At 43.9% G+C, this 25,757-nt stretch overlaps 2 protein-coding genes across 6 annotated transcripts in view; one reads left to right on the plus strand and one right to left on the minus strand.

The window, feature by feature from the left end:
- Positions 1-1,653: 1,653 nt before the first annotated feature.
- DDI2 (DNA damage inducible 1 homolog 2) overlaps positions 1,654-25,757 on the plus strand; it is a 38,746-nt gene continuing 14,642 nt past the window's right edge. For 2 of the 5 annotated variants that reach the window (XM_043500186.1, XM_038376354.2), the window contains exons 1-6: positions 1,670-1,894; positions 16,989-17,118; positions 18,428-18,661; positions 21,514-21,640; positions 24,419-24,546; positions 25,177-25,305. In XM_043500186.1, coding sequence (XP_043356121.1) covers positions 1,757-1,894; positions 16,989-17,118; positions 18,428-18,661; positions 21,514-21,640; positions 24,419-24,546; positions 25,177-25,305 — 886 coding nt within the window. In that variant the 5' untranslated portion in view covers positions 1,670-1,756. Of the gene's footprint in view, positions 1,895-16,988; positions 17,119-18,427; positions 18,662-21,513; positions 21,641-24,418; positions 24,547-25,176; positions 25,306-25,757 lie in introns of all 5 variants that reach the window. The other 3 variants (XM_038376355.2, XM_038376353.2, XM_038376358.2) reach the window with 3 other exon arrangements.
- On the minus strand, positions 4,489-8,184 carry LOC119844913 (tissue alpha-L-fucosidase-like). The gene is given in 3 exon segments (XM_038376361.2): positions 4,489-4,810; positions 4,812-5,244; positions 8,163-8,184. Coding segments are annotated over 3 exon segments (777 nt in total).

Below are 25,757 nucleotides of genomic sequence, written 5' to 3' on the forward strand. Positions count from 1 at the left end.
TGTTGACAAAGCACCGTAATAGCACCTGGCAGACTCTACAGGGATACTAATGCCCATGCCAATGGATGCAGCTCAGTGAATGGCAGGACCTTCCATTTTCCCCCATTGGACAAAGATACTGCCTCTGATACACAGTTATACCCTGATACAAACAAGTTAATACTGCCTCTGCGATAGTTACTACCCCCAGACATGGCTAGTTATCACCTTGTACATGTTGGTTCGATCAAAACCATATTTTATTTTATTGCATACTGTCATCCTGACCTTTTAGGAGGGGTCAATATGTTCCTGTTATCCTTGCGGAATATTTTTGTACCATCCTTGATATCGGGATGTTCTGGTGCCACTTGATAGCAGGATGTTTGCATAAATACTCTGTGCCTAGCACTTCTTAGGAATGTGTATTTCTGCAATAGCCCTGTTCTTGCCAGATTGTATGAGCAGGTCCTGCCTCATACCAGGCCTGACACAGGGGCTTATGTCTCAGGGTCTCTTCTTACTACAGTCATGTGAGGTTTCCTAGAGAGGAACACATTTTTTACATACAGTAAGTCTAGGGCTGGTTCTAAATTGGCCATATGAACTCTATATCAGAAGCTAAACACCTTTATGAGTGTTTGAGACGGGACATTGAAACAGAATCATAGACCTGGAAAGGACCTCGAGGTCATTTAGTTTAACCCCTGCAGTTGTGGCAGAGCTAAATATTATCTCTAGACTATCCCTGCTTGTTAAAAATCTCCAGTGATGGAGACTCCACAACTGCCCTAGGCAATTTATTCCAGCGCTTAACCACCCTGACAGTTAAGTTTTTCCTAATGTCCAACCTAAACCTCCCTTGTTGCAATTTAAACCCATTGCTTCTTGTCCTATCCTCGGAGGTTAAGAAAAACGATTTTTTTCTCCCTCCTCCTTGTAACAATCCTTTATGTACTTGAAAACTGTTATCATGTCCCCCTTCAGTCTTCTCTTTTCCAGCCTAAATAAAACCTGGATCTTGCCATGTTGTAGGGAGATGGCCCGATCTCAAGGGTCAAGGTTGTAGTGAGGTTCCTGTTATAAGACGGAGGTACTAAAGGGCTCCTTAACCAAGCAGGAAAGGTAGAAATAAGCCTGTTTGGGGGAAGGGCTGGAAAGCACAAACCAAGCGTCTGGGAGAGGGGCCAGGAAGTGTGTGTAGTCGGTGTTGTGGGTTTGGCTTGGTTTGCATAAGGTCACTCCTCCGGCCCAGCTTGTAAATATTGTAAAACTCAACCCAAGCGTGGAATTAAAAACCTCTGGAGCCCCCCCCCCCCCTCCGGGGAGAGAAACGGAGGCTGACGAGGCGCTGGACGGGCCTTGCCACGGCAGGTGAGGGGCTGGGAAGACCCCGCTACTCCCACGGGCGGGGACCGGGACCGCTGCGCCCAGCGGGCGAGTGACACGGGGGCCGCTGAGGGGCGCGACAGCCAGAGCCCCCCCGGCCGGCGAGTGACACGGGGGCCGCTGAGGGGCGCGACAGCCAGAGCCCCCCCGGCCGGCGAGTGACACGGGGGCCGGTGACGGCGAGCGGGTGGCAGCGGCTCCGCGCCCAGGCTTGGGGGGGGTCCCAGAGCTACCTCGGGGCGGGGCCGCGCCGGGGAACGGAACTGACCCCGCCCGTTTCACTTCCGGCAGCGGCGCGACAGTTGCCGGCCGGGGGGGGCTTTTACGGCAGCGGGCGGCGGGCGGGCGGAGGCGCTGCTGGCGGAGCCCGGTCCGGCCCGGCCCGGCCATGCTGCTCACCGTGTTCTGCCTGCGCCGGGACCGCTCCGAGCTCACCTTCTCCCTGCAGGTGGACGCCGACTTCGAGCTGCAGAACTTCCGGGCGCTCTGCGAGCTGGAGTCCGGCATCCCCGCGGCCGAGAGCCAGGTGAGGAGACCCCCCCCCCCGTTCCCCGCGGGGTCCCCCGTCCCCCCAGCCGGGGGAGACCCTCCCCCCGTTCCCCGCGGGGTCCCCCGTCCCCCCAGCCGGGGGAGACCCTCCCCCCGTTCCCCGCGGGGTCCCCCGTCCCCCCAGCCCGGGGAGACCCTCCCCGCGGGGTCCCCTCCCCGCTCTGTTTCTCTCCTCACCCCTTTCTGGTCCCCCCTCCCCCTAGTCTGGGGAGACCCCCTCATCCTGCTTGCCCCCTGCCGCAGGGAGACCCTCATGGCCCCCCTTTCCTGTGGGCTCCTCCGTCCCCCCAGCCTGGGGAGACTCCTCATTCCCCCTGCCCCTTCTCCTGCCTGGCCCCCTCGTTCCCCAGCCTGGGGAGACTCCTCATTCCTCATGCCCCCTTTCCTGTGGGGTCCCCCATCCCCCCCAGCCTGGAGAGATTCCCTCATCTCTCCTTTTCCCCCAGGGTCCCCTTGTTCCCCCACCCAGTCCCCGTCCCATCCCCCAGCCTGGGGAGACCCCCCCTCATCCCTCCACCCCTCATCCCACCTGGCTCCCTGCCATGGGGAGACCCCTCATCCCCCCCCTTTTCCTGCTGGGCCCCCTCATTCCCCCACCCGGTCCCCATCCCATCCCCTCATCCTCCTAGCCTGGGGAGACCCCCTCATCCCGCCTGGCCCCCTGCTGCAGAGAGACCCCTCATCCCCCCTTTTTCCGCTGGGCCCCCTCATTCCCCCACCCGGTCCACACTCCGCTCTGTTTCTCTCCTCCCTGCTTTCTGGCCCTCTCTCCTCCCCCTAGCCTGGGGAGAGCCCCTCATCCTACTTGCCCCCCTGCCATGGGGAGACCCCCTCATACCCTCCTCCCACTCCGTCCCCCTTCTCCCATTGGGTTCCCTAATCCCCCCTTTCTCCCACTGTGCCCCCTCGCCCCCTGCCACTGGGAGACCCCACTCATCCCCCCACATCCGGGCCCCCGCGTCCCCTATTCCTCCAGCCTGGGGAGACCCCCTCTCCAGTCCAGAGGACTTGCAGAGAGAAACCCACACCATACTGGGGAAAGTGACTGGGCCCCATCTCCTCTCCCAGCCTCTCAGGGACGGAGTGACCCAGGGAGAGCGAGACCCTGTGTCCTAGTCTCTGCCCTGCCATGGCACCCCTTCAGCAGGGTCAGATGAGGCTCTGGGAGAGCTCAGCTCACCGCAGGATCCCCATGGCTAAGAGCCGGAGGAGCCTCTGGGAGTGGGCTCTCCCCAGTGTTTCTGTGACGGAGAGACAGTTGTGGAATTAAGGAACCTGGAGAATAGGTCTCTCCCTATCTTCAATCTTTGGGGGACCTGGGGCCCCTCCCTTGTAAAGGGACAGCCATGCCTTGTTAGCCCTCCATTCTTCCACCCAACAGCTGGGAGGAACCTTAGGTTTCATCCCCTCTTTTAGGACTGGCATGGGATCTCATCTAGGGAATTACCCCTTCCACTCTGATTCATGGTAGCCAAAAGGCAGGGACCTCATCTCCCTAAGAAGTGAGACTCCACCACATTCGTAGGCTCCCTTCAGCTATCTTCAGGACACCTCTTCCAATCAGTGGAGCCAGAGTCTCTTTTCCACCTCACCATCCCAGACCCAGAGATGCAAAGCCTGGAGACTTTCTCTGCCTCATAGTAGAAACCCCTCTATTCTGTTCTTGGGTGGTGTAGTCTTGGATACACTGACAGCCACATTTACACCCTTTTCTTCCATTGGGGAAAGGTCTTCAGACCCACCAAATCCACTTTATTGCTAGAACAGTCTCTCCCGGACACCGGTCTCTTCAGTGTCCCTGTCTCCCGCTGCCCCATTTTAAACCTGCAAAGCAGGTGAGACTCCCTGTCTAGTTTCCAAGAACCATCTGAATCCCTGATGAGAAAGGGGAACAAGGATTTCTCTGCCCTTTAAGAGTGATGAGGATTGTGAGAGTTTTGGGGTGAAGAGGCTGGCCTCCTAGCTGCCTGCCTAGGGAAACATCTCAGAGTTGCTACTAGGAAGTTGGCTGCACCTTCAGCCCACCTAAGAAATTGATTAACATCCTTTCCCTCATTCTACTAAGGAAATGGGGTAGCATTTTAGGATGAGAATTCCCTTAGATTTCCTCTAACACTTAGTACATCAGGTTGACTTGGTCCTAACCCCTTGTTAAGCCTGAAATACCAGTTTGGGGTGTGTGAGAATGAAGTTTTCACTTTTTTCCTTTTGGGCGTGAGAGGCAGCTGAAATGAAAACTGGTATCTAGGACTTTCATAGAGTATACCTCAGTCCAGTTCAAATTTGGTAAGGCTTTGCTGACATGACAAGCTATACAAGTGTTGCCAAAATACAAGAAGAAAACAAGTGCTAGGTGTGCGTTAGAGGGAGGGATACAACTCGCCCAAGATAGGGTTACACACCATTTGGCATTTGAGCTCTGATGTCCATTTGTCATTTCTGTTCACATCTGATCTGCTGTCTCTCTCCTTTCTCATAACACCAAATCAGAGGCTTGACACACCTGTCAAAGCACATGGAGCATTCTGTGATCATTGCCTTTGCTTTTTTGGTCTTTTTCCAAAAATACACTCATATAGCCCAAAACTTTAATTTAAATTTTAGGTGAATATTAGTCACTTGTGTGCTTGGAGATGGAATAGGTGAAGACAGCTTTAACACAACACCCTCTGGCCAGGTCAGAAAGATGTCATAGACAGCTGATCCTTTAGAAGTGTACCAGACATGGATTGTGGCGTTCTCCATTTGCACCCTCCATGGCTTAGAAGCATAAATTGCCTCCCCGTTAACATGCAGCCATTTTCCAAGGGACAGAAGCCTTTCTTGAAAGATTGGAACAATCACCCATTCTTTTGTGGGGCCCACGTTGAGAAGATCGTTGCCTCCAAAATTCAGTCTTCACTAGTTCTGAGATAATACTTGATTCGTCCATGAGCTCATTGAGCTGCATGTTGCTTTCATAGCCACAAGACCTTTTGTCAATAGACGTGCACATCTCCCACTTGTGCTGTGGCAGGGTGCCCGACTTGTCTTTATCGGCACAGTTATAGTATCCTCCATGATGACAGGAGCAGTTGTTGCACCAACAGTCATTTATCATAACAGGATCCTTGACAGGACTATCATTATAAAGCCAGGCAAGGAATGAGGTAGAGTTCCAATATGTGTCTGGACTCTCCCAATCACCATCTGACCAAATCAGATGTGGTTTATACCTCAAAACAAGATCATAAAGCTCCGGCATAGTTTTTGAAAAGACAAAATTCTGTGTCTTGACACCATTTTTTTGGTCATCTAAATACAGAGGATTAACTCCACCTCCCAACCCTTGTGATTGGGTTGGGAGGTATAGTTCAGATGCCACTTTATAGAACTGGTAAGCAGCTTGATTACAATGGATGGTTGTGTGGTGGGGTGGATTTGATGTAAATTGAATTGATTTAAATCATGATTTAAATCACTTGTCAGGAAGACTCGATTTAATCATGGATTTCTACATAAAAGTGCATTCTTGTTGGTTGTTATAACCTTAATACGTATTCTTCACAACTCAGAGATAGATGTAGGTTTCATTTTTAGAAGGTATTTTTTAAGTGATTTATTTTGAAAACTTTTCAGATTAGTTTTACAGCTATATCAGAAAATGAATGGTTATTTCATTTACCAAAGGTAATTGAAGCAGATATTTATGAAGTCATTGGGAGGTGAACTATCTCCAATTCCACAGGTGAATCATTAATATTTGGAGGATTTTCTTGCCCTGGTGTATTAGGAGGAGAACATCACCAGACAGACATTTAAATTGTTTTATTTAACTAAAAAAACAACGTTATGTATTCTGGATTTTTTTCTTCAACAGCAAACATATAGTATTTTAATGAAACAAGCATATGAATTTTTGAATTTAAACATTCAAGATTTTTAAAATCAGGTTTGTTTTTGTTAAAATTGTTTTTAAACTAAAATAGTTAAATGAAATGTTTAAAAAAAAAATTAAATTGACTATGTCAGCCAGGTCAACATGAGAAACTTAAAATATTGGCTTCTACAGCTAACTCAGTCGTCTTCACCTTCATTTTCCTGTTTGTTCGTAATCTGGAAAAGAAAAACAAGCTTTCCTGCTCTTTCAGGTCCCAAACTATTTCTCTATTTGGAATGAATTAGTAGAAAGAATATTTTCTTCCTTTGGACATCAGCAGAAGAAGCTACTGCTGTTAAAAGTGAGATTATCACTGCAACAGTCTCTGAATCCAAGTGCTTAAGTGACTTCCTCTAGTTCACTGGTGTGACTTTCTTTAAAACATCATCAGAAAACATGTATGTCTTGAATGGTTCTTATTCTCAAACTGGGTCTCTTTTATGGCCTGCTGCCATTATAGGTTTTCCCTTCTAGTGAGAATGGTCTGGTAGCTCTCAAATCAATGAAAGCTACACTCAGGAAGACCTTGAGACTTCTGGAATATGCTGCTCAAACAGTTTCACTTTTGTTTCTGCCTGCTGTTCCTCCCTTCTCACATTTCTCTCCCGACTTCTTCTCCTTGTCCAGATCTATTCCGCCCCCAACAATCTTCTATTCATTGAACTTTTTGAAACTTTACACTTTTAGAGAGAGGTAAGGGATTGACTCTGTGTACACAAATTTGGAGAGGGACAATAGGTTGAGGTCTGTTATTTCTCACCTCTATTTATTTAAAACATTTCTGCTGTTAACAAGCAATTTATCTCTGGAGACACAAATCCACAGTTTGGGAACTGCAAAACTAAGCATCTCTGATGGTATCTTCTAGACTGAGCACTGAGTCCCATTGGGTAGATAGAAAGATTAACCTAAATAATCTATACAGAAACCCCTGGAACCCCATAAATTTGGTTCCCTAATCCATGAATTATTGGAACTCATTTACAAAACTTTTCTTAAACATTACATGAATATATTGTCTCATACTATAGAATTAGAATTTATAATCCCTATTCCGTGATGAGATATCTTTGAGCTATAATGTAGCTTCATTAAAACTATCTTTAGATAGTTTTTTCCTCAAAAAGCATTTTATCAAAAAAACCGATTTAAATTAAAAATCGGATTTTTATTAATTTTTTTAATTGATTTTTATCCCACTCTGTGGTGTGGACACATGTCCACTGAGTTCTAGACTAGGGCCTTCAGTTCATTTCCTGGAGGTCATCAAACAGCCACCAGATATATTGGCAACTAGGGCTGGTTTGTTGCGATTTTTATTTAGGGTAAAGTTTTAGAATGTTCATTGGGAAAAGGCCTGGAAATAGAGTTTTAAAAGAGAGCCAATATTCCTGTCCTTTTGTTTTTCCAAATAGTCAGATCTGTGTGTGCATGCTAATGGGTAGATTTAAATGATGTGGTTGCCACTGTCAAACCACATCTGTAAACTTAATTTGCCTCCCGAGTTAGTCTCGTAATTTTGGGGAAAGAAGAAATCTCCCCACTTCTGGTGGAATTAAGACTTCTCACCAAAAGCTACTAGGTGTGAGCCTTCATGTTGCCTTATTGTTTCTGAGCTGCTATTCTCTATTAGCTTCCTGTGCAACTCAGTATTTAACTTGACTGCTCTCAAGGTTTTAGTGAAATTGTTTCAACACTTTAAGACATGCAAAAATCCCAGGAGATCAAGTCATAAGCTCTTCAGGACCTGAACCGTGTCTTTATATGCAGTATGTGTAGTGCAATGGGATTCGAGCACTACAGAAATGTGAATAATAATAATAAAGGACATCTAAAAAACATGAAAATATTGTGTGCAGCTCCCATGCCTGCAGTAAAGGTTTAATGCTGACTTTGATCACTTCTGAGTTTGATTGAGTTGATGCCAGTTACTTAGTGCTCGAGAGCTCCATATCTATCTGCTTCCCGGGGCATGCTGCACACCATCCTATTCGAAAGCCAAGTAACTGCAGAATCAAATCATAGAATATCCGGGTTGGAGGGGACCTCAGGAGGTCATCTAGTCCACTGATCTAACCACCACAGTCTAAAATGAGATAAGAAAATCAAAGGCCCGTGGAGTTCCTTAGGGAAAACTCTTAATTTTTCTCAGTGGGGAGCGAGAGACGATGGATCGCAAAGATTCCCATTCTTTTTATGCTGCTGCCAACCCATGTTTATACAGAGAATGAATATCAATACCAGATACATGTTCTTAAATGAGACTTGTCCTGGTACAATAAAATCAGAGTCACAGGCCCCTCCTGGTCCATGTTCTTCCACTTGCCTGTAAGGGAAGAGGAACCCATGACCAATAAATAGCAGTTAACACTGAAAGCTGTGATTACAAAAACATTAATATCCCGTGTTCTTCCTATTGCCAATGACCAGCATAACTTCTCTGCATGTAACAATGTACAAATGCCTGCAACTGGAGTCTTGAATTTCTGAAGTACTGCCTGAAGTATAAACACTTCTAGTTTTTCAGATATGTCCCTCCAGCTACTTGCATAATGATAACGTGACAACACTGACTTTATTTTAAGATGATGGCTGGTTGTGTACTCTCTTGCTTGTGCTGCTCTGTCACTGGGATTTTTTCCCTCTGAGCTGCTGCCTCTCAGGAAATAATTATTCCTCTGTAGCATGGGGCATGGTTGACTTCAGGGAGGCTTCTCTGCTCCTTGAAGTCTTTGAACCATGATTCAAGGACTTCAATAGCTCAGCCATGGGTGAGGTTTTTCATAGGAGTGGGTGGGTGAGATTCTGTGGCCTGCGCTGTGCAGGAGGTCGGACTAGATGATCAGAATGGTCCCTTCTGACCTTAGTATCTATGAATCTATGAATTTTAAAATTTTATGTAATAGCTTCCACAGTTACCTAGGTCAAATAACCTGCAATTGACTCCAAATACCATCAGAAGTGCCTCTTCTTCTCTCCTCACTTCATTTACCTGTCCCTTGCTAATTCCTGCTTCCTTCCATTTTTTCCTTTATTGTCCATCATTTTCCCTTTCTGCCCACGTATTTGCTGGGCCCATATCTGCATATATATCTAGTCAGCCCCTCTTTCTGTGGAGCATTTTGCAATCTTTCATAGGAAGAAACTATATAAATACCATTTGTATTTTACTTATTGGAAGATCTTGTCTTAAGAACAAGAATCTGCTTCCAATAAGGAAGGACTGTGCTAGCTTAAACTGACAAATAGTTTTTTAACTCGGGGGCTTGTTCTTGCATTATTTTTATCATAGCTGTCTTTACAATGATCAGAGGCATGTTGCTTTAAAAGCAAAATTGTCATGCTCCTGCCCCAAGGAAGGTGCAATTCACATTACACACTACACAGCGGGGAATAAACCAAGGAAGTAGGGAAGGCCAAGGGTTGTGATGAGAAACTGATGTTCTTATTATGTGTGTGTGCTTTATTAAACTCTGAAATTAATTCATTTTACTACTGTTGAGGGAAAGGTGAGGGCTGAAAGCCTTGATTAAAAAGGATGCACTGTGAGGAACAATTTAATGGAGATGGTTGATGCTGTGTGGCACAAAGTCGGACAAGATGTTCCTAGCCAAAGGGATGACACACAAACACTTGTGAGAAAAGGAGACGCCAGGAACAGGGAGGCAAGTGGATCAGGCAGCAAGTAGACATGTGGAGGGGAGTAGAAGGCAAGAGAGGTGAAGGGAATAGTGAGATTTTTAACTCCCATTCACCTTTTGATTGCTAACAAGTTTGTGACTTTTTTTTTATTTGGTCTGACTAACAGATTCCACCTTCCGTCCCATAAAGGGATTTGGAAAGGGAGGAGAATCTGAACAAAATATGCTGCTGGAACCTGTTTTGGAGTCTTCTGGGATCATGAATATTTTATCTACTTTCCTTCTTCAGCCACTATTCCACCCCTATTTACTGACCTGCTGTTGGGTTGCATGTTGTCATAACACTTCAGCTAAGGAAGTCTGGAACCCATCAGCAGTTCTCTGAGTACCTGTCAAGAGTTACTTGATGTGGGTGGCCCCAGGAGCTCAGAACTCTGTTTCTCACAGTACAGTGCTGCTGAGATAACTACATCAACCTCTAGTTCTTTACATTGCTGACACTATTCTTCTCAGTATTTTTAAAGCATGCTACTTTTATGGCTAATCCATTTTCTTGATTGCAATTACTTGGGGGCAAAAACTGGTTGATATCCTATTGAAAATTAGAGTAAGAGTTCTCTTTCTAGATTTTGATTTACTTATGTGCTGCCTGGGGATCTCTAGTAGGAAGTGTCACTGATCTCCCTTTAAAAAGAAAAGGAGTCACAAGTACTCCTTTTCTTTTTGCGAATACAGACTAACACGGCTGCTACTCTGAAACCTGATCTCCCTTTGTAAGACACTTTGAGATCTACTCTACTGTGTAAGAGCTAGGTGGTGGTCTGTACCGGTGTTCGACCAAGACCGTGATTGTACCAGGCCTATCAGTTGAGTGTGGGTTTAACCTGTTATGAAGCCTGGCAGCTCCCAACCCCTAGACCTGTGGAAGGTCTGTGGCAGGCTAAAGTAGGCATAGCTGAATGGAGAGTGGTCAGTGATGGTACACGGGGTCCCAGCACAGAATCTCATCAATATGGTAGGGTAGGGGAGCATTTAGTGCCTTTCAGCGCCATTGACCTGCTGAAGGATGAGAGACTCATTAAACAGATTTCAGAGTAGCAGCCGTGTTAGTCTGTATTTGCAAAAAGAAAAGGAGTACTTGTGGCACCTTAGAGACTAACAAATTTATTAGAGCATAAGCTTTCGTGATTGTAGTACAGGTGCTAGAACTGACCAGAGGTGGTGCTCTTCTAGCATGAGACCTCAGCAGCATGAATCAGTAACTTACAAACATTAGTTTTGTTTGGTAGAGTTTGTAATATCTGTAGTGCTTTTGTTCTTGCTTTTAAAGGAAAAGCATTCTTACTGTATTGTCATTCAAACTGCAGAAAGCTACCTGCCTTCCTGGTTAGGCATTCTTTGCAAAATGAGAGCACTTCATAATGCTGGGGGATCTTGGGCACTGCCCAGCTTCAGAAAAGCTAATGACTTAGTACTGGCCTGTCCTATCAGTGTTTGCTTTTGTAATGTTTCATACCACGCAGAAGCAACTAAATCAAATTAGTTTATTTTGCCTGTAAAGGAGGATGGTTAAGAGTGTGTTAATTTGTTTTGCTGAGGGATATGGCATAATTACTGTGTGCTTAATTCATGCTTTGAGCTGTTAAGGTGGAAAGTTTAAAAATCCAATCCAAGCAAGAAGACAGGCTAAATCTGTCTTAAACTGATTAAGTTGCTTCTCCCAGAATATCCATGTGAAGAAACTGTCATTTAAGATTTACAGCAGCAGGTCAGGTTTATTCCTAGCTTGTTTTTTTTCCCCTGTCAGTGGCATGACTAACTCATGTGGTGCAGCACTGGGTGGGGTGTATTTAGTTATGTGAGATGCTGCTTTGAAAATCAACTCATCACAAACTGGCATTATGAAACTTTGTAAGAGTTTGTACTGTTTCTTCTCTGCTGATATAACCATTAAGACATGTTGATTTACAACTAAATAGAGCCTTTACGCTAGGTTTGGTACGTCTTTTTGCTATGTAGAAGGATACAACAGTATAACTATATTCATTTATTTAAGCAGTTATATAACTTAATATTTTAGATGCTTATTAATTGCACATTTTTAGTATGTTAGAAAATGGTGAGTGATACTGCTTATTTACTAGATAATTAACCTTTTGCTCATGGTTGTATCAAGTTTCATTAGGATGATAACTGGAATTTAATTAAACACACACAACAGCATATAAAATATTTTTATTAAACAAAATAGTATATGACCTATTGTGCCATGTTTATAAAGTTTGACCTCAAAATGGATGAGTTTACTCTGATTCTTTACATAGCAAAGCAGCCTTTAACTCAGTTTTGGTAGAGGCACATGAATTCAGATATTTTTTTTAATTTAAAAGATTTAAGAGATTATAATACATTTAGGATTTAAAATATTTTGTATTAAAGTCAGATTTCATTTTAAACAGGTTTATTTTTAAAAAGAAAAACTTTTCATAGTTTAGCAAAATAACTGCTTTGGAAACACGCATCTGTTTTGGCAGCACCTACTTCATGTTTTGGACTATCCTATTTCAAATTCAGCTCCAGGTTTTTTATCTTCCTGAGCCTGAAATATTCTGAGACTGCAAAGTCAGTTTTTAGAAATAACATTATTCAAATTCTGGTATTTTAGAAGCAAGCTTACCTTAAAAATCATTTGCAAGTCTGCAGTATAAACCAGAATACAGTACAGGAGAAACTTGGGTACTTGCAATGGTGAATCCTAATATCTCCTGATGTGCATGAAAGACCTGATGGCCTCTCCCATTGCTCAGCAAAGATTTAACTGTGAATGAGAAGATCCTGTATTCTTCTTTGAGTAGCCTCTGTACATGGCCACTTGTGGGATCAAGATGACTGTGCCGTGAGCATAGTCATTTGGTGTCACTCACTCCTTCCCATCCCTGAGTCTTCCAAGAGTGTAAAAGGGTGATTGACCCCAATCAGTATGCAGCTCCTTAACTCAGATCAGATGTGTTGACTTTGGTTCATCCCTCATTGTTTTTTCTTTCATTCTGTCTTTGGAGCTTTTTTATGTGTAGTTAGATTGCCCATCATTCAGCTTTGAGAGAAAGAGAGGTGGCAGCAATCGGTGCAGCATGGGACATTACCTGGACTTGCAAAGGCGGGAGAGGCCACCTCACACCCCTGCTGACGGGTAGCTCTTTGGGGCCAGTTGCCTAAGGGCTTGTTTATACTTAAGATGCTACAGGAAACAGGTTGTGGAAGGTGCAGGATATACGTTACTCTGTAGAGCAGGGATAAGCAACCTTTCAGAAGTGATGTGCCAAGTCTTCATTTATTCACTCTAATTTAAGGTTTTGCGTGCCAGTAATACATTTTAACGTTTTTAGAAGGTCTCTTTCTATAAGTCTATAATATATAACTAAACTATTGTTGTACGTAAAGTAAATAAGGTTTTTAAAATGTTTAAGAAGCTTCATTTAAAATGCAGAGCCCCCCCGGACCAGTGGCCAGGACCCGGGCAGTGTGAGTGCCACTGAAAATCAGCTTGCGTACCGCCTTTGGCACGCATGCCATAGGTTGCCTATCCCTGCTGTAGAGGGTACCTGAAAGAGCTTCATTTGTATGATGTGCTGCGCAATAGAACTGATGGAAAAGAAGATCCCATGTTTGGAGATGCAGCTAGAAATTATGATTGAGTTTAGACAGAATTTCTGAAGATGATGGAGGGATGGAGAGAGGAGGTTGAAGGGAAAACTCAATGCTTGTAGATGCCTGCTGGCCAAAAGAACTGTGAGGGTAGACTGCTGGATGAAGAAAGTGGCCCATGGAAGAATGTGACTACAAAAACAAGGCATAGGAGAAGACTAGCTAGCAAGGGAGAAATAGAGCTGAAGGACAGGTTTTGCAGAGTTGGAAAATGAAGGGGAGAGGCAGACAGTAACAAAAGAGTAAAGAAGAAGAGTAGAATAGCTAGTCCTACAAGAGGCGATCCAGAATTCAGAGCTCCAGGACGATAGAGTATGACTTGCAGAAGATTGCAGGTGAGAACAGATGACAAGAAGACTTGCAGCCAGAAAGAACAGAAGAGGGAGGACTGGAGACTCGCACCAACACGAGGAAGAAACAGTCTACACAGCTGGGGACTCCCTACTAAGAACAACAGACAGGCCTGTCACCAGATGGTGTGCAGTCTGCCAGGACTAAGATATGAGATGTGGACATGAGACTGAAGAGGATCCTAAGGGGAGCAGGAAAGAAACCATATATCATCTTTCGCATGGGAACAAATGATGCTGCTTGATTCTCACTGGGACACATCAAGGAAGACTACGCCAAGCTGGGGAAGATGCTTAAGAAATGGAGGTTTAAGTGATCTTCAGTGGGAGATCTTCATTGTCCATAGAGGAGGAGAGCAAAGGAAAGACAAGATTTGATGATCATCAGATGGCTCAGGGAGAGCTTTGGGATGTTCGACCACTGGGAGCATTCACGGACAGAGGGCTGCTCTCATGAGATGGACTCCACCTGAGTAGAGAGGGTAGTAAACTTCTGGGATGGAGGCTGACATAATTGATTAAATTAGGATTTTGGGGGAAATGTTTTGAAGGTGCTCATAATCGACTCATCTGATTCTAATTAGCAGGAGGGAAATCAAGTAAGTGGATAGCGAGAAGGAGAATGGACATCAGGAGGAAAGATTATTACTGTCATTGGCACTGGCAGGTAGGCTATGCTGGCAGTAGAATGATTGTGCCTTATCAGATGAAGAACCTGGGTAAGACCAAGTGAAACAGCTAAGATGTGTGTACTCCAGTGCAAGGAGCCTGCGTTGCAAACAGAAAGAACTAGAACTACTGGTGCAGGAGGCGAAACCAGATATTATAGGGTTAATGGAAATGTGGTGGAATAGTAGTCATGACTTGAGTACAGGTTTTGAAGGGTATGTGCTGGTCAGGAAAGACAGAAATAAAGATAAACATGGTGTAGTAGCATTGTATGTTAATGATGAGGTAGACTGTAAAGAACTTGGAAGTGATGGAATGGAATGTTTGGGTCAAAATCATGTTGGAGAAAAATGGAAACAGACTCCCCTGGGTCAGTGCTTGGGATCTGTTACAGATCCCCGGGATCTGATTTGGATATGGATAGCCCAATGAAAGAAATACTACTGGGAATTGTGTGATTATGGGAGACTTTAATTTCCCAGATATTAACTGGAGGACCTCATCTGGAATACTGCTTGCAATTCTGATCCTCCGTGTTTAAGAGATGAATTCAAACCAGAACAAGTGCAGAGAAGGGCTGCTAGGATGATTAGAGAAATAGAGAACTTACCTTACGAAAGGAGACTTGGAGCTTGGTTTGTTTAGCCTAACAAAATGAAGGCTCTAGAGAGAGATGATTGCTCTCTGTAAATACATCAGAGTGATAAACACCAGGGTGGGAGAGGAGTTATTTAAGTTGAGGGCCAACGCTGGTGCAAGAACAAATGGATATTAACTGCCTTCACCAAGTTTAGTCTTGAAATTAGATGAAGGTTTCTAACCATCAGAGGAGTGAAGTTCTAGAAGACCCTTCCAAAAGGAGTAGTTAGTGCAACCTAACTTGTTTCAAGACTGAGTTTGATAAGTTTATGGAAGGGATGATACGATGAGGTTCCATACTGTGACACATGGCCTTTCCACGATTGCTATTAGCAAGTATCTCCAACAGTCAGAGATGGCTCAGGGTCTAACTGATTATCATATTTGGGGTTGGGGAGGAATTTTCCTCCAGGTCAGATTGACAGTGACTAGAGGGTATTTTTGCCTTTCTCTGCGGCGTGAGAGAGAGGGTCACTTGCTAGGATTATCTGGGTACATCTTATTTATTCATTTCCCTGCCATTGGGCACTGGTGCCCCTTAGTCCCTCTTATTCTCTGCCTATGGCACACAGTCTAGTCTCCAGTGGGCTGTAATACTTTGGTCTAATTTCAGTTGTTGGATTTAGTGTGTGGATTGTATTGGTGGACTGTGATATACAGGGGGTCAGGCTGGATGATCTGTTGGTCCTTTCTGACTTTAGAATTTGTTGTGCATTGACATAAGTTAATGGTAATGTAAGTTCTGTAAAATTGGATATTATGGAGAGTCATGGCTACATATTCAAGGCTGAAATCAGAATTCCACTGAAGACCTCATGTCCTCCTATCCTGTCCAGTATTCAACACTTCGGCCTTGAAATTCATAAATTTCTGAATTTATTTAGTTATTGCTGCTGTCATTTTTATGATGGGAGATCACAATTTAGGAAACAGGTTTCAGAGTAGCAGCCGTGTTAGTCTGTATTCGCAAAAAGAAAAGGAGTACTTGTGGCACCTTAGAGACTAACAAATTTATTAGAGCATAAGCTTTCGTGAGCTACAGCTCACTTCATCGGATGCATTTGGTGGAAAAAACAGAGGAGAGATTTATATACACACACACAGAGAACATGAAACAATGGGTTTATCATACACACTGTAAGGAGAGTGATCACTTAAGATAAGCCATCACCAACAGCAGGGGGGGGGAAGGAGGAAAACCTTTCATGGTGACAAGCATTCTACAGCCAAGCGCTACGATATAACCGCATTTGCTCCAACCCCTCTATCTATTCAGGGGATACCATCATAGGGCCTAATCACATCAGCCACACTATCAGAGGCTCGTTCACCTGCGCATCTACCAATGTGATATATGCCATCATGTGCCAGCAATGCCCCTCTGCCATGTACATTGGCCAAACTGGACAGTCTCTACGTAAAAGAATGAATGGACACAAATCAGACGTCAAGAATTATAACATTCAAAAACCAGTTGGAGAACACTTCAATCTCTCTGGTCACTCGATCACAGACCTAAGAGTGGCTATAATTCAACAAAAAAGCTTCAAAAACAGACTCCAACGAGAGACTGCTGAATTGGAATTAATTTGCAAACTGGATACAATTAACTTAGGCTTGAATAGAGACTGGGAATGGATGAGTCATTACACAAAGTAAAACTATTTCCCCATGGTATTTCTCCCTCCCACCCCACCCCCCACTGTTCCTCTGATATTCTTGTTAACTGCTGGAATTAGCCTACCTGCTTGTCACCATGAAAGGTTTTCCTCCTTCCCCCCCCTGCTGTTGGTGATGGCTTATCTTAAGTGATCACTCTCCTTACAGTGTGTATGATAAACCCATTGTTTCATGTTCTCTGTGTGTGTGTATATAAATCTCTCCTCTGTTTTTTCCACCAAATGCATCCGATGAAGTGAGCTGTAGCTCACGAAAGCTTATGCTCTAATAAATTTGTTAGTCTCTAAGGTGCCACAAGTACTCCTTTTCTTTTTGCGAATACAGACTAACACGGCTGCTACTCTGAAACCTGTCATAGTGAATCAGATTTAACATAAGTAAAATCACCATTTAGGGTCTTGCTGTCAGTCCGCTTTGTGCCATGTATAAGCTTGTCTCCTGTCACACTGTCTCTCTCCCTATATACAGATTGTCTATGCAGAGAGGCCTCTAACTGACAACCATAGATCATTAGCCTCGTATGGCTTGAAAGATGGGGATGTGGTGATTTTACGGCAAAAAGAGAATGTGGAGCCACGGCCTCCAGTCCAGTTTCCAGGTGAGAAACTCTTTAGACTAACTCGCTGGGCTACCTGCTGTTGGCTTGCAGCCCCCCTTCCTGTACCCAGATGTCCATTGTACCCAGAAGATTACCTTTAAATTGTGGCTGTTTAGCCTCTTAATGCTCTGGAGGTTTTAATTTATTGATGTGTGTGAAACTTAACTAATGCTGTCCTGTCAAGGATCTACTAATGTATTAAATTTAAAACGCCCCCTTTTTCAGAGAGTTAATAACTTGGTGATAAAACATTTACTTGGGGCAGAAAGTTGGTTCATTAGTAAATAAATACACCAAAATACTACTTTATCTGTGTGCAACACATTTCATACAAGTGCTTGAAAAACTTCACAATAGCCATCCTCATCAAAGAAAAAGCCCACCCCCAAACAAAAACAGTTTTTCCTGCTTTGGTTACTTAAAGGGTTTACTACTTGCAGTGATGCTTTAGTCCATGGGTAGGCATGATTTAGTTTTGCTGTTTGGGGGTGGGAGAAGAGTGCCCAAAATAATTTTTTCATAAAAACAGCTTCTGTGAATGCATGTGGATTTTCATAAGGCTTCCTGTTCCCTCCCATTCAGTATAATGGTGCAATAATAGGCAGTCTGTGCTGCTCTGACACATTAGAGGACTGTTGCAATGTGTGCTCCGAGTACATCTCGTGACTAATGCACAGAGAAGCTGAATCTTAGCAGACCAATTATGTGATACAATATTTATTCAAAAGATTCCTCAAGCCCCATAGTATGGAATTGGAGTCCTACTTCTACAACCCTTCCCCCTTATAATTCTTAGTCCTACGAGTTCCTTTTATAATTGTATCCCTTACCAAAGGAAATGTTGACTGCAGGTTATAGCAGGGGAATGGCTGTAGAGGTCCCAACTCTGCCTCAGCTGGAAGATTGGTGGCTGCAGTGCAGGGCTTCAGTAATATTTTTTTCGCTACCATATCTTCTTTCATCTGAGGAATTCAGAAGTGCTTTACAGACGCTGTTAAGCCTCACAACCCCCTTATGAGGTAGATTGGTGGTATGCATATCTCAAGTTGAAAAATTATGTTGGAGGGGGTTAAGTGAGTTTCACAGGAAAATGGGCCAGATATTTGAATAGATCAGTTACATAAATATGTAATGGTATTCCTAACCCACCAACTAGAATATGTTGGTGACACAATGGAGCTCAGACATGAATTGCTATGTAAATGAAATATTAGTGTAGCTTGTTCAGCCATTCCACAGCTTTTGACTGCATTGTCCACAGCAGCTGAGAACGTGAAATGGTCACACTGTTAACTCGTTTTCCCTTAAGGTCTGCCCAGGATAGACTTCAGCAGCATTACAGTGCCTGGGACGTCAGCCCAGCCGCAGCATCAGCAACCAGCGCAGCATCCTCGCCCATCACCTCCGGGTACACCACCTTCCCCTCAGGGCTTGGACAATCCAGCTCTATTACGGGACATGTTGCTTGCCAATCCCCACGAGCTGTCCCTGCTGAAAGAACGCAATCCACCCCTGGCTGAGGCACTGCTCAGTGGAGACCTTGGTAAATTGGGGTTTGGAGGCGATTGGTTCTTCCTTGCTTTGTCTGAGGCTGTTACATGGCATTGTCTATCTGTGCTGAATCTTAGTAAGAAGTAGTTATGGGTGTTCAGTCAGTTGGGTTACTCACAATGGCTTCTTAGTGAGTTTAATGCTGACAGCATTGGAGATGGAATTTCCCTATCCCCAGAACAGGGATAACACTAGCTAGCAACAGCTTTGCAAGCTTCCTCCATGTGACTCTGCTGATATGCCTTGTTCCCTTTCTTGGAAGGACCAAATCTGGGGGGTGAGATCAGTGTTTAGGACCGGTTCCATCCCTGGCCTCTGTACTGAGCTTCCTGCCAACTGTACCAATTAGTGGTAACTGTTACCATCCCTAGCTCTCTACGACCCAGACAGAAAATAGCTCATTTTAAATCCCATTCTACCTCCCTTGCAAAAGCCTGGAAGATATTAATATTTCATCACTACAGACATGGACTTAAAAAAAAACTAAATAAGAGAGGCTTTGTATCTCACTGGCAGACACCTAATCTGGCAGTCCTGTGGTCGCCCTGGGAACCAGTAAACAGTGTTTACTTCACTATTTGTTTTAAAGTTTCCTTAAATGTCTTTCAAAAATTTTACATTTAGCTTTTTTAGAAACAAATTGTTTAAATCCTTCTGGGTGCTACCTAAGATGGTGGTGCACTTGGCAGACTTAGTAGTATAATGCCCTCCACGCTCTGCTGGTGAACACTTGGTCTTTGCTGCTCACTCCTTGTTTCATCTGAGCTTTATTTTTATTTATTTTTTGCAATAACAAAGAGCTCATTTAGTATGAAAATAGATCATTTGCAGACATTAAAATGCATGGTTATAAACCCTTACTAGAGATCCATTTGTAGAAAACTGCTTATCAGGAGCTTGGTTACTAGTGTGAGGGTTTGGGAGAGATGATGGAAGGAAAAAGCACTCTATAGAAGAGCCTCCCCCAATTTTTCTCCTCTTGAAAGACTGCAGGCTGGTGACTTCTTCCAGTACAGGAAGGCTGGAAGAGAGAGCTACATGTTTGTTTTTTAAAATTCTCTATACTGATTTTATGTATATGAACAGTTGCAAAGAGAGAGAGAGAACACAGTAACGTATGCCATGTTTCTAAAGCATACAATCTTTTACTTTCCATAACAAGTGTCTTTTATTGGCCCTCTCTTTTGAGCCTCACAGTGTGTCCCCTATATCGGCGAGCTTGTCGCAGAACCACGTGAGATGTTCTTCCTCCCCATCCTAGGATGAGAGCACTGCTTCTACAGGGTCCCAAGACTAGCTCATCTGCCACTTTCCTTGTCTAATCTGTACTGTAAACTCTCATAATTCAAAATTGGTACAGCACTGTGCATTCAGAGGGGTGGATTATTAGGTTATACTGTCAGAATTTGCCATCAGCATTTGGGCAGATATCCAGATCTGCTCTCATGGTAGTGTCCAAAATACATCAAGCTTCAATGCATATGTAATTGTGTTAGATGCATTACAATACATCAGAAGGCACCAGCTATACAGAGCATGGAGCCATGGAAATCAAAGCATCATTTTCCTTGCTGAGTAAATAAGTTTTCAAGGCTAGGTGTATTTGGAACGACTGCATTTCCTGATGTGAAAGCATTAGCTACTATTGACGCAGAACTGTTTTGATTTCTGAATGCAAGTGGTGTTAAGAATTAATTTTGTTGTGTACAAACCTTGAAAAACCATGGCTGAAATTTTGGTATCTAAAAGTTGTGCACCTAATTTTTTTTTTTTTTTTCCAGAAGTGACCACTTCTTAACTCCCATTCAGTGTAGATTTAGGCATCTAACTGTAAGAACTCAGATTTGTAAATCTTGGCCTAAGTTACTTGGCTTTAAAATGAGACTGTTGTTTGAAGCCTGCAATGTCATAGAGCTTTGACTTTGCTCAGATGCAAAATTAATCTATTGCCAGTAAGTTCTGCTGCTGTCTTTTTGGTGGAACATCTGATTTTGTTGGCAATGTGGTCCAACGTACAGAGCAGTACACTGGTATTCAGAAGACCTGGGTTACATTCCTGGCTATGCCACTGACTCACTGTGACGTTGTGAAAACCAGCTGACCTTGGTGCCGCCATTCCTCATGTAAACATGAGTATGGGTAATGACATCCACTCCTGCAAAGCGCTTTGAGATCTATGGGAGGAATGCTCAGTGTTAGGGTCACTGTGACGTCAGTTTCTCCTAATTGAAAAAAGTGTTTGGCTAAAGATGGTTCTACATATGAATGCATAATTTAATCTAGAAGCTGGAATACAAATGTTGAATCTCTGACTCCTATTCCGGATGTAATTTATTTGCTGCTTTTGGAGATGTTCTTGCATGGTATCATTGGGTAGGTCTTGCTGCAGTAAAGCAATGAAAATATTCTTTAATAGCAGCTCTTTGATTTAAATGTTATGGTGTCTCTGCACATTAAATTTATTTGCAGACAATGGAATGATAAATGTAGGGTAACTTCAGGCCATTCAGAAGCTAAGAACTCTGTTATGTCTACATAGGCTGTTGGGCATCAGGCCCAGTGTGAAGTAGTTCAGTCCACGGAGATGGGAGGCAAGGGAGAAATCTCGAGTGATTACGTGATCAAGCCCATGAGTTCTGTCTGTGCTGGCTGGTTTTTCAAGTAGCCCTGAAATAGAGCCCACTGCTGATTGCACTGGTCACTTTACCTTTCAACAGTGGCCAACATCTTTAAAAGACACTGTTTTGCTACAAGTTTAATAGCACTTCATTTGTAAGAGTAATTTCCAGTAACGGGTGTCTGTGCATCTAACTATGGTGTTTGTATCTGTTTTTGTTACTGCAGAGAAATTTACCAGGGTGCTGGTGGAGCAGCAACAGGACCGAGCCCGCCGGGAGCAGGAGAGAATCCGACTGTTTTCAGCTGACCCTTTTGATCTTGAGGCTCAGGCAAAGATAGAAGAGGACATAAGGTAGCAAACCTAAGTCCAAGGGAGAGCTCTGGACCCCTTTGTGGGACCCTATTCCAGTTGAAAATGCATTTTGGGGGTCTAGTTGGGAATCGAGGGGCAGGTAGATCCAGCATTGTCTCCCATTTGTTGACTCTGTCACTTCTTTTAGTGGTGTGGTCTCACCCCCACAGCCATCGGAGTAGAGGCAGTCTTGGTCATTTCTCTCGACACGGGGACTGCAATTTCCCCAAATCCAGTCATCGTCTTTGTTCTTTTTCAGGGACCTTTCCCAATTCTGCAGTGCATCTCCATGAACTTGCCAGTAGAGAGCACTGCATAGAACCTGCTTAACCAAAGTTCCATGGAGACCCTGCAAGTAGCTGCCTGGGATATATTGGATCCCCTCAAGCCTGAGCACCAGGACTTGCAAATGTAGCCCCAACCCATGTCTCCTGCAGGGCAGTATCACGTGTTGTTACCAAGCAGGCTGCATCTTCTTGTTTCAGTCCATCTCTTTTTATATTTTGGATATGTCTACGCAACAAAGAAAAACTGTGACTTGGGCTGCAGGGCTGTTTCACTGCTGTGTAGGCTTCTGGGCTCACTTCACAGGGTCCTAGAGCTCGAGCTCCAGCCTGATTCTGGACAGCTACACAACAGTGAAACAGCCTGCAGTCTGAGACCCATAGGCCCTGGTCAGCAGGCACAGGCCAGCCACAGGTGTGTAGTTGCTGTGAAGACCTACCCATTGAGGTTTGGTCTACACTTAAAACTTATACTGCCATAGCTCCCAGTGTAGATGCTTCTGACAGAAGAGTGCTTCTTGTCAGCATGGCTAACGTTTGGGGAGGTAGTGTTTCTACACCAACAGAAACTCCTCCTGTCGGTATAAGCTGCCTCTCCACTGGGCGGCTGTAAGTTTGGTAGTGCAGACATAGCCCAAGTCTTTGGTTAGTTGGGGATTTCAAGCATAGTCATTGTCTGAAAAGTGGCTCTGTAAAAATGGCACCATGCTTTCCCAGGTTTACTTCCCCTTTGTATCTTTGGTATGTAACTGCAGAGTCTGTAAGTTCGAACGAGGCTTCTCTCATTGCCAGTGCTACAGGCTCAGCTAGGTACTGCCTGTGGGAGATGAGCTCTGATTCTTATGTTTCTTACATCATCGACAATAAATTCTTGAATCAGAACACAGTAAGCGGGTTTGCTGATGTATGAAGCAGAATGTCTTCATAATAGGTTCATATTGGTTGTGCAGAGTTGGCAGTGCTAACACATGCATTAGTAAAAGGGAAAATAATCATTTATTATATTGACTACTAAAGCATTTTGCACTATGTAAGTGTTTAGTATTTTTCAGTATTTCACAGTGCTGGTCAAACACTGACTAAACAGCAAAACATCCCCATGAGCTATTTAAGTTGTGTTATCCCCACTTTTCTAGATAAGGGGAAACTGAGGCAGAGAGAGCAAGTGATTTGCCCACAGTTAGACAGCCATTTAGTGACAGTGGGGATTAGAACCTGGGAGCTGCTAGTTCTCAGTTTTGGTCTCTGATCACCTGACTCATGTCCCTCTTGATTCGATTTTGTCCCCATGAAAAGATGGGTTGGGAGCAGATGCTGTGTGCAGCATAATAAATGCCACATTTTACAGAGCCATGTTTCTAACCATTTTTTTTTTTAAATAAACGGGGAGGAAACCAGAGCGGTGTTTGCTGTAATCACTGGTACTAAATATCTGCCAGTCACACATACTTCTTGCTCCTGGCTGACTTAATCTTGTATACTGTAAGAGAGCCCAATATGTGTTGGTTTGAGCTATATTGTGAGTAAATAAAGCCAGGGCAGCCTAGTGGCTGTGCAATATGCTGCTTTGCAGTAATCCACCTTCAGTTCCCAAGCAGCCACGTCTTAGAGCACAGCATATTCCTCTCCAGTGTCCCCTTCTAGAAGGTGTATGGAATATCACTGACTGCCTCCAAAGGGAGTTGCAGTCAGCCTTCCTGTGGTGGAGGGAGGATTGCTATACGGTACGAAAAGAGCAGGCATCTTCCCTCCTACTGAAAAAAAGGGAAGCTATGTCTTTAAACTAGAGACCCTTTTATACTGGTAGATGAGCTATTTCCAGCAGGGTAGCTGCAGATACCCAACATGCTCAAGGTTATGGCAGGCACGGAGCTGCATTTCATTTAGCTTTATCTACCTTGCATTCCTTTTTGTAGCCTTGAATTTGTAGAGAGACTTTGCGGTGTTGTCACTGCACTCACAAGAGTTTCATGCAACTTGTCCCAACCCTGATACTTGCAAAAGGGAAGACTTACTGAAATGTTATGGCAAGCATTTAGAAACATAACTTTTGGAGATCCTTGTTTTGTAGCAGAATGACTAATATGTGCAGTCTTTTGCCCCTGAGTTCTTTTTGTTAACTCTATAATGACAGGTTTTTGTTGTGAACAGAGAGTCAGTAGCAGGTCTCCAGGTGCTAAAGTGCATCTGACCACTTTACTCCAGACTGCTGCATTGGGTCTCTTTAAGATGCTACAAGGAACATTCTTTCCTTCCTGCTTGCAAGCAACTTGATGCCTCTGGATTAAGGCAAGATCTTTTGCTAACATCTGCTAAGTAGGCTGGTGTTTAACTGCTGAAGTACGCCTTTCACAAGCTCTTCATAACTGGTGGTAGTGGGGACAGGGAAGATGACAAATCTGTTTGTACTCCTCGTAAAGGGGGAGGCTTTATAAATACGCTGTTTCTGTTCATGGAAGGCATGATTCCAGTTTCTGGTTTTCATTTAATTCAGGCAACAAAATATTGAAGAGAACATGACAATAGCTATGGAAGAGGCCCCAGAGAGCTTTGGCCAGGTGGTGATGCTCTATATTAACTGCAAAGTCAATGGACATCCAGTGAAAGCCTTTGTTGATTCAGGTGATTCCCCACCACATCTCCCCATTTTAAATCTCTTTACGCTCTTCTGCTCTCCCTGCTTCCCCTTCTCCTGGCTCTTTAAAGGAAATAGTGAACCCCACAATAGATCAATTTATAGCATTCCCTTCCCACAGTAAAGAATTGTGTTACGAGATTTAAAAGGATCTAATTAAAATCTGAATGTACTTTCTGTCATTATTCAGCCTAATTAAAAATGTTTAAGATGCGTGTTATGGTTAAAACATGCCTGGGAGTCAGAATTCCTAGGTTCTAATCTTGCCTTTGCCACTGGCATGTAACCTTGGACAAGTCACTCTAGCTGTGTGCCTCAGTTTCCCTAGCTGTAGAACTGAGATTTCCTTTCCTTTATAACACAACACTTTTCATCTGTAGATTGCAAAGTGTAAGTATTCAGCTTTATTGTAACTCCATAGCCATAATGACCTTCAGGTGGTGGTAGGTAGGCAGGCATGTGTATACACACAGAGCCATGGTATAATCAATGCCTTTATGCCATAATATAATTCCCTGCCTGCTACTGAGTCTTGCATTAAAATCTCTGTACTAGATTTTTAAACTACTCCTTGGTGGCTTTTAAATATTGCTGACTCCTCTTTTCTCTGGCGGTAGGTGCCCAAATGACCATTATGAGCCAAGCTTGTGCTGAAAGGTGTAACATAATGAGACTGGTGGACCGGCGCTGGGCAGGCATTGCTAAGGGTGTGGGCACGCAGAAAATCATTGGCAGAGTGCACTTAAGTAAGTAGTGATACAACGGGATAACTTTTCCTGTAATGGCTGTGGCTCTGCTTGGTGTCAGTCTCTACTTTAATACTCTAAACTTTGAGAACTGCTATAGAGTGGCTTAAGAGTTTATCAAGATCACATTAAGCTCACCCAGAGACACAGTAACCAGGATTCCATCATGTTAAATGTTTTCGTATACTTATCTTAACACTTAATTCTGGTAGGTCTAGAGCCCCTGTACAAATATGGAGGAAACCTTGATTCCTGGTGTTAGGTTATAAATAGCGTTATTCTTTGGTATGAGGGATCAGGATGGGGATAATGGGCAGTGTGAATTGTTCAGGGCAGAATTCCAGTGCAGCTGAGTGTATCTCATTCCGCAGTGAGGAGAGCACTTCAAGATATTTGTGTTCTTGCACAGGTTTGTCTGAAGAAAATGCCATACAAGGAAATACTATCTTCAT

Source organism: Dermochelys coriacea, chromosome 18 (genome assembly GCF_009764565.3).
Source record: "Dermochelys coriacea isolate rDerCor1 chromosome 18, rDerCor1.pri.v4, whole genome shotgun sequence".
Lineage (NCBI taxonomy): Eukaryota > Metazoa > Chordata > Testudines > Dermochelyidae > Dermochelys > Dermochelys coriacea.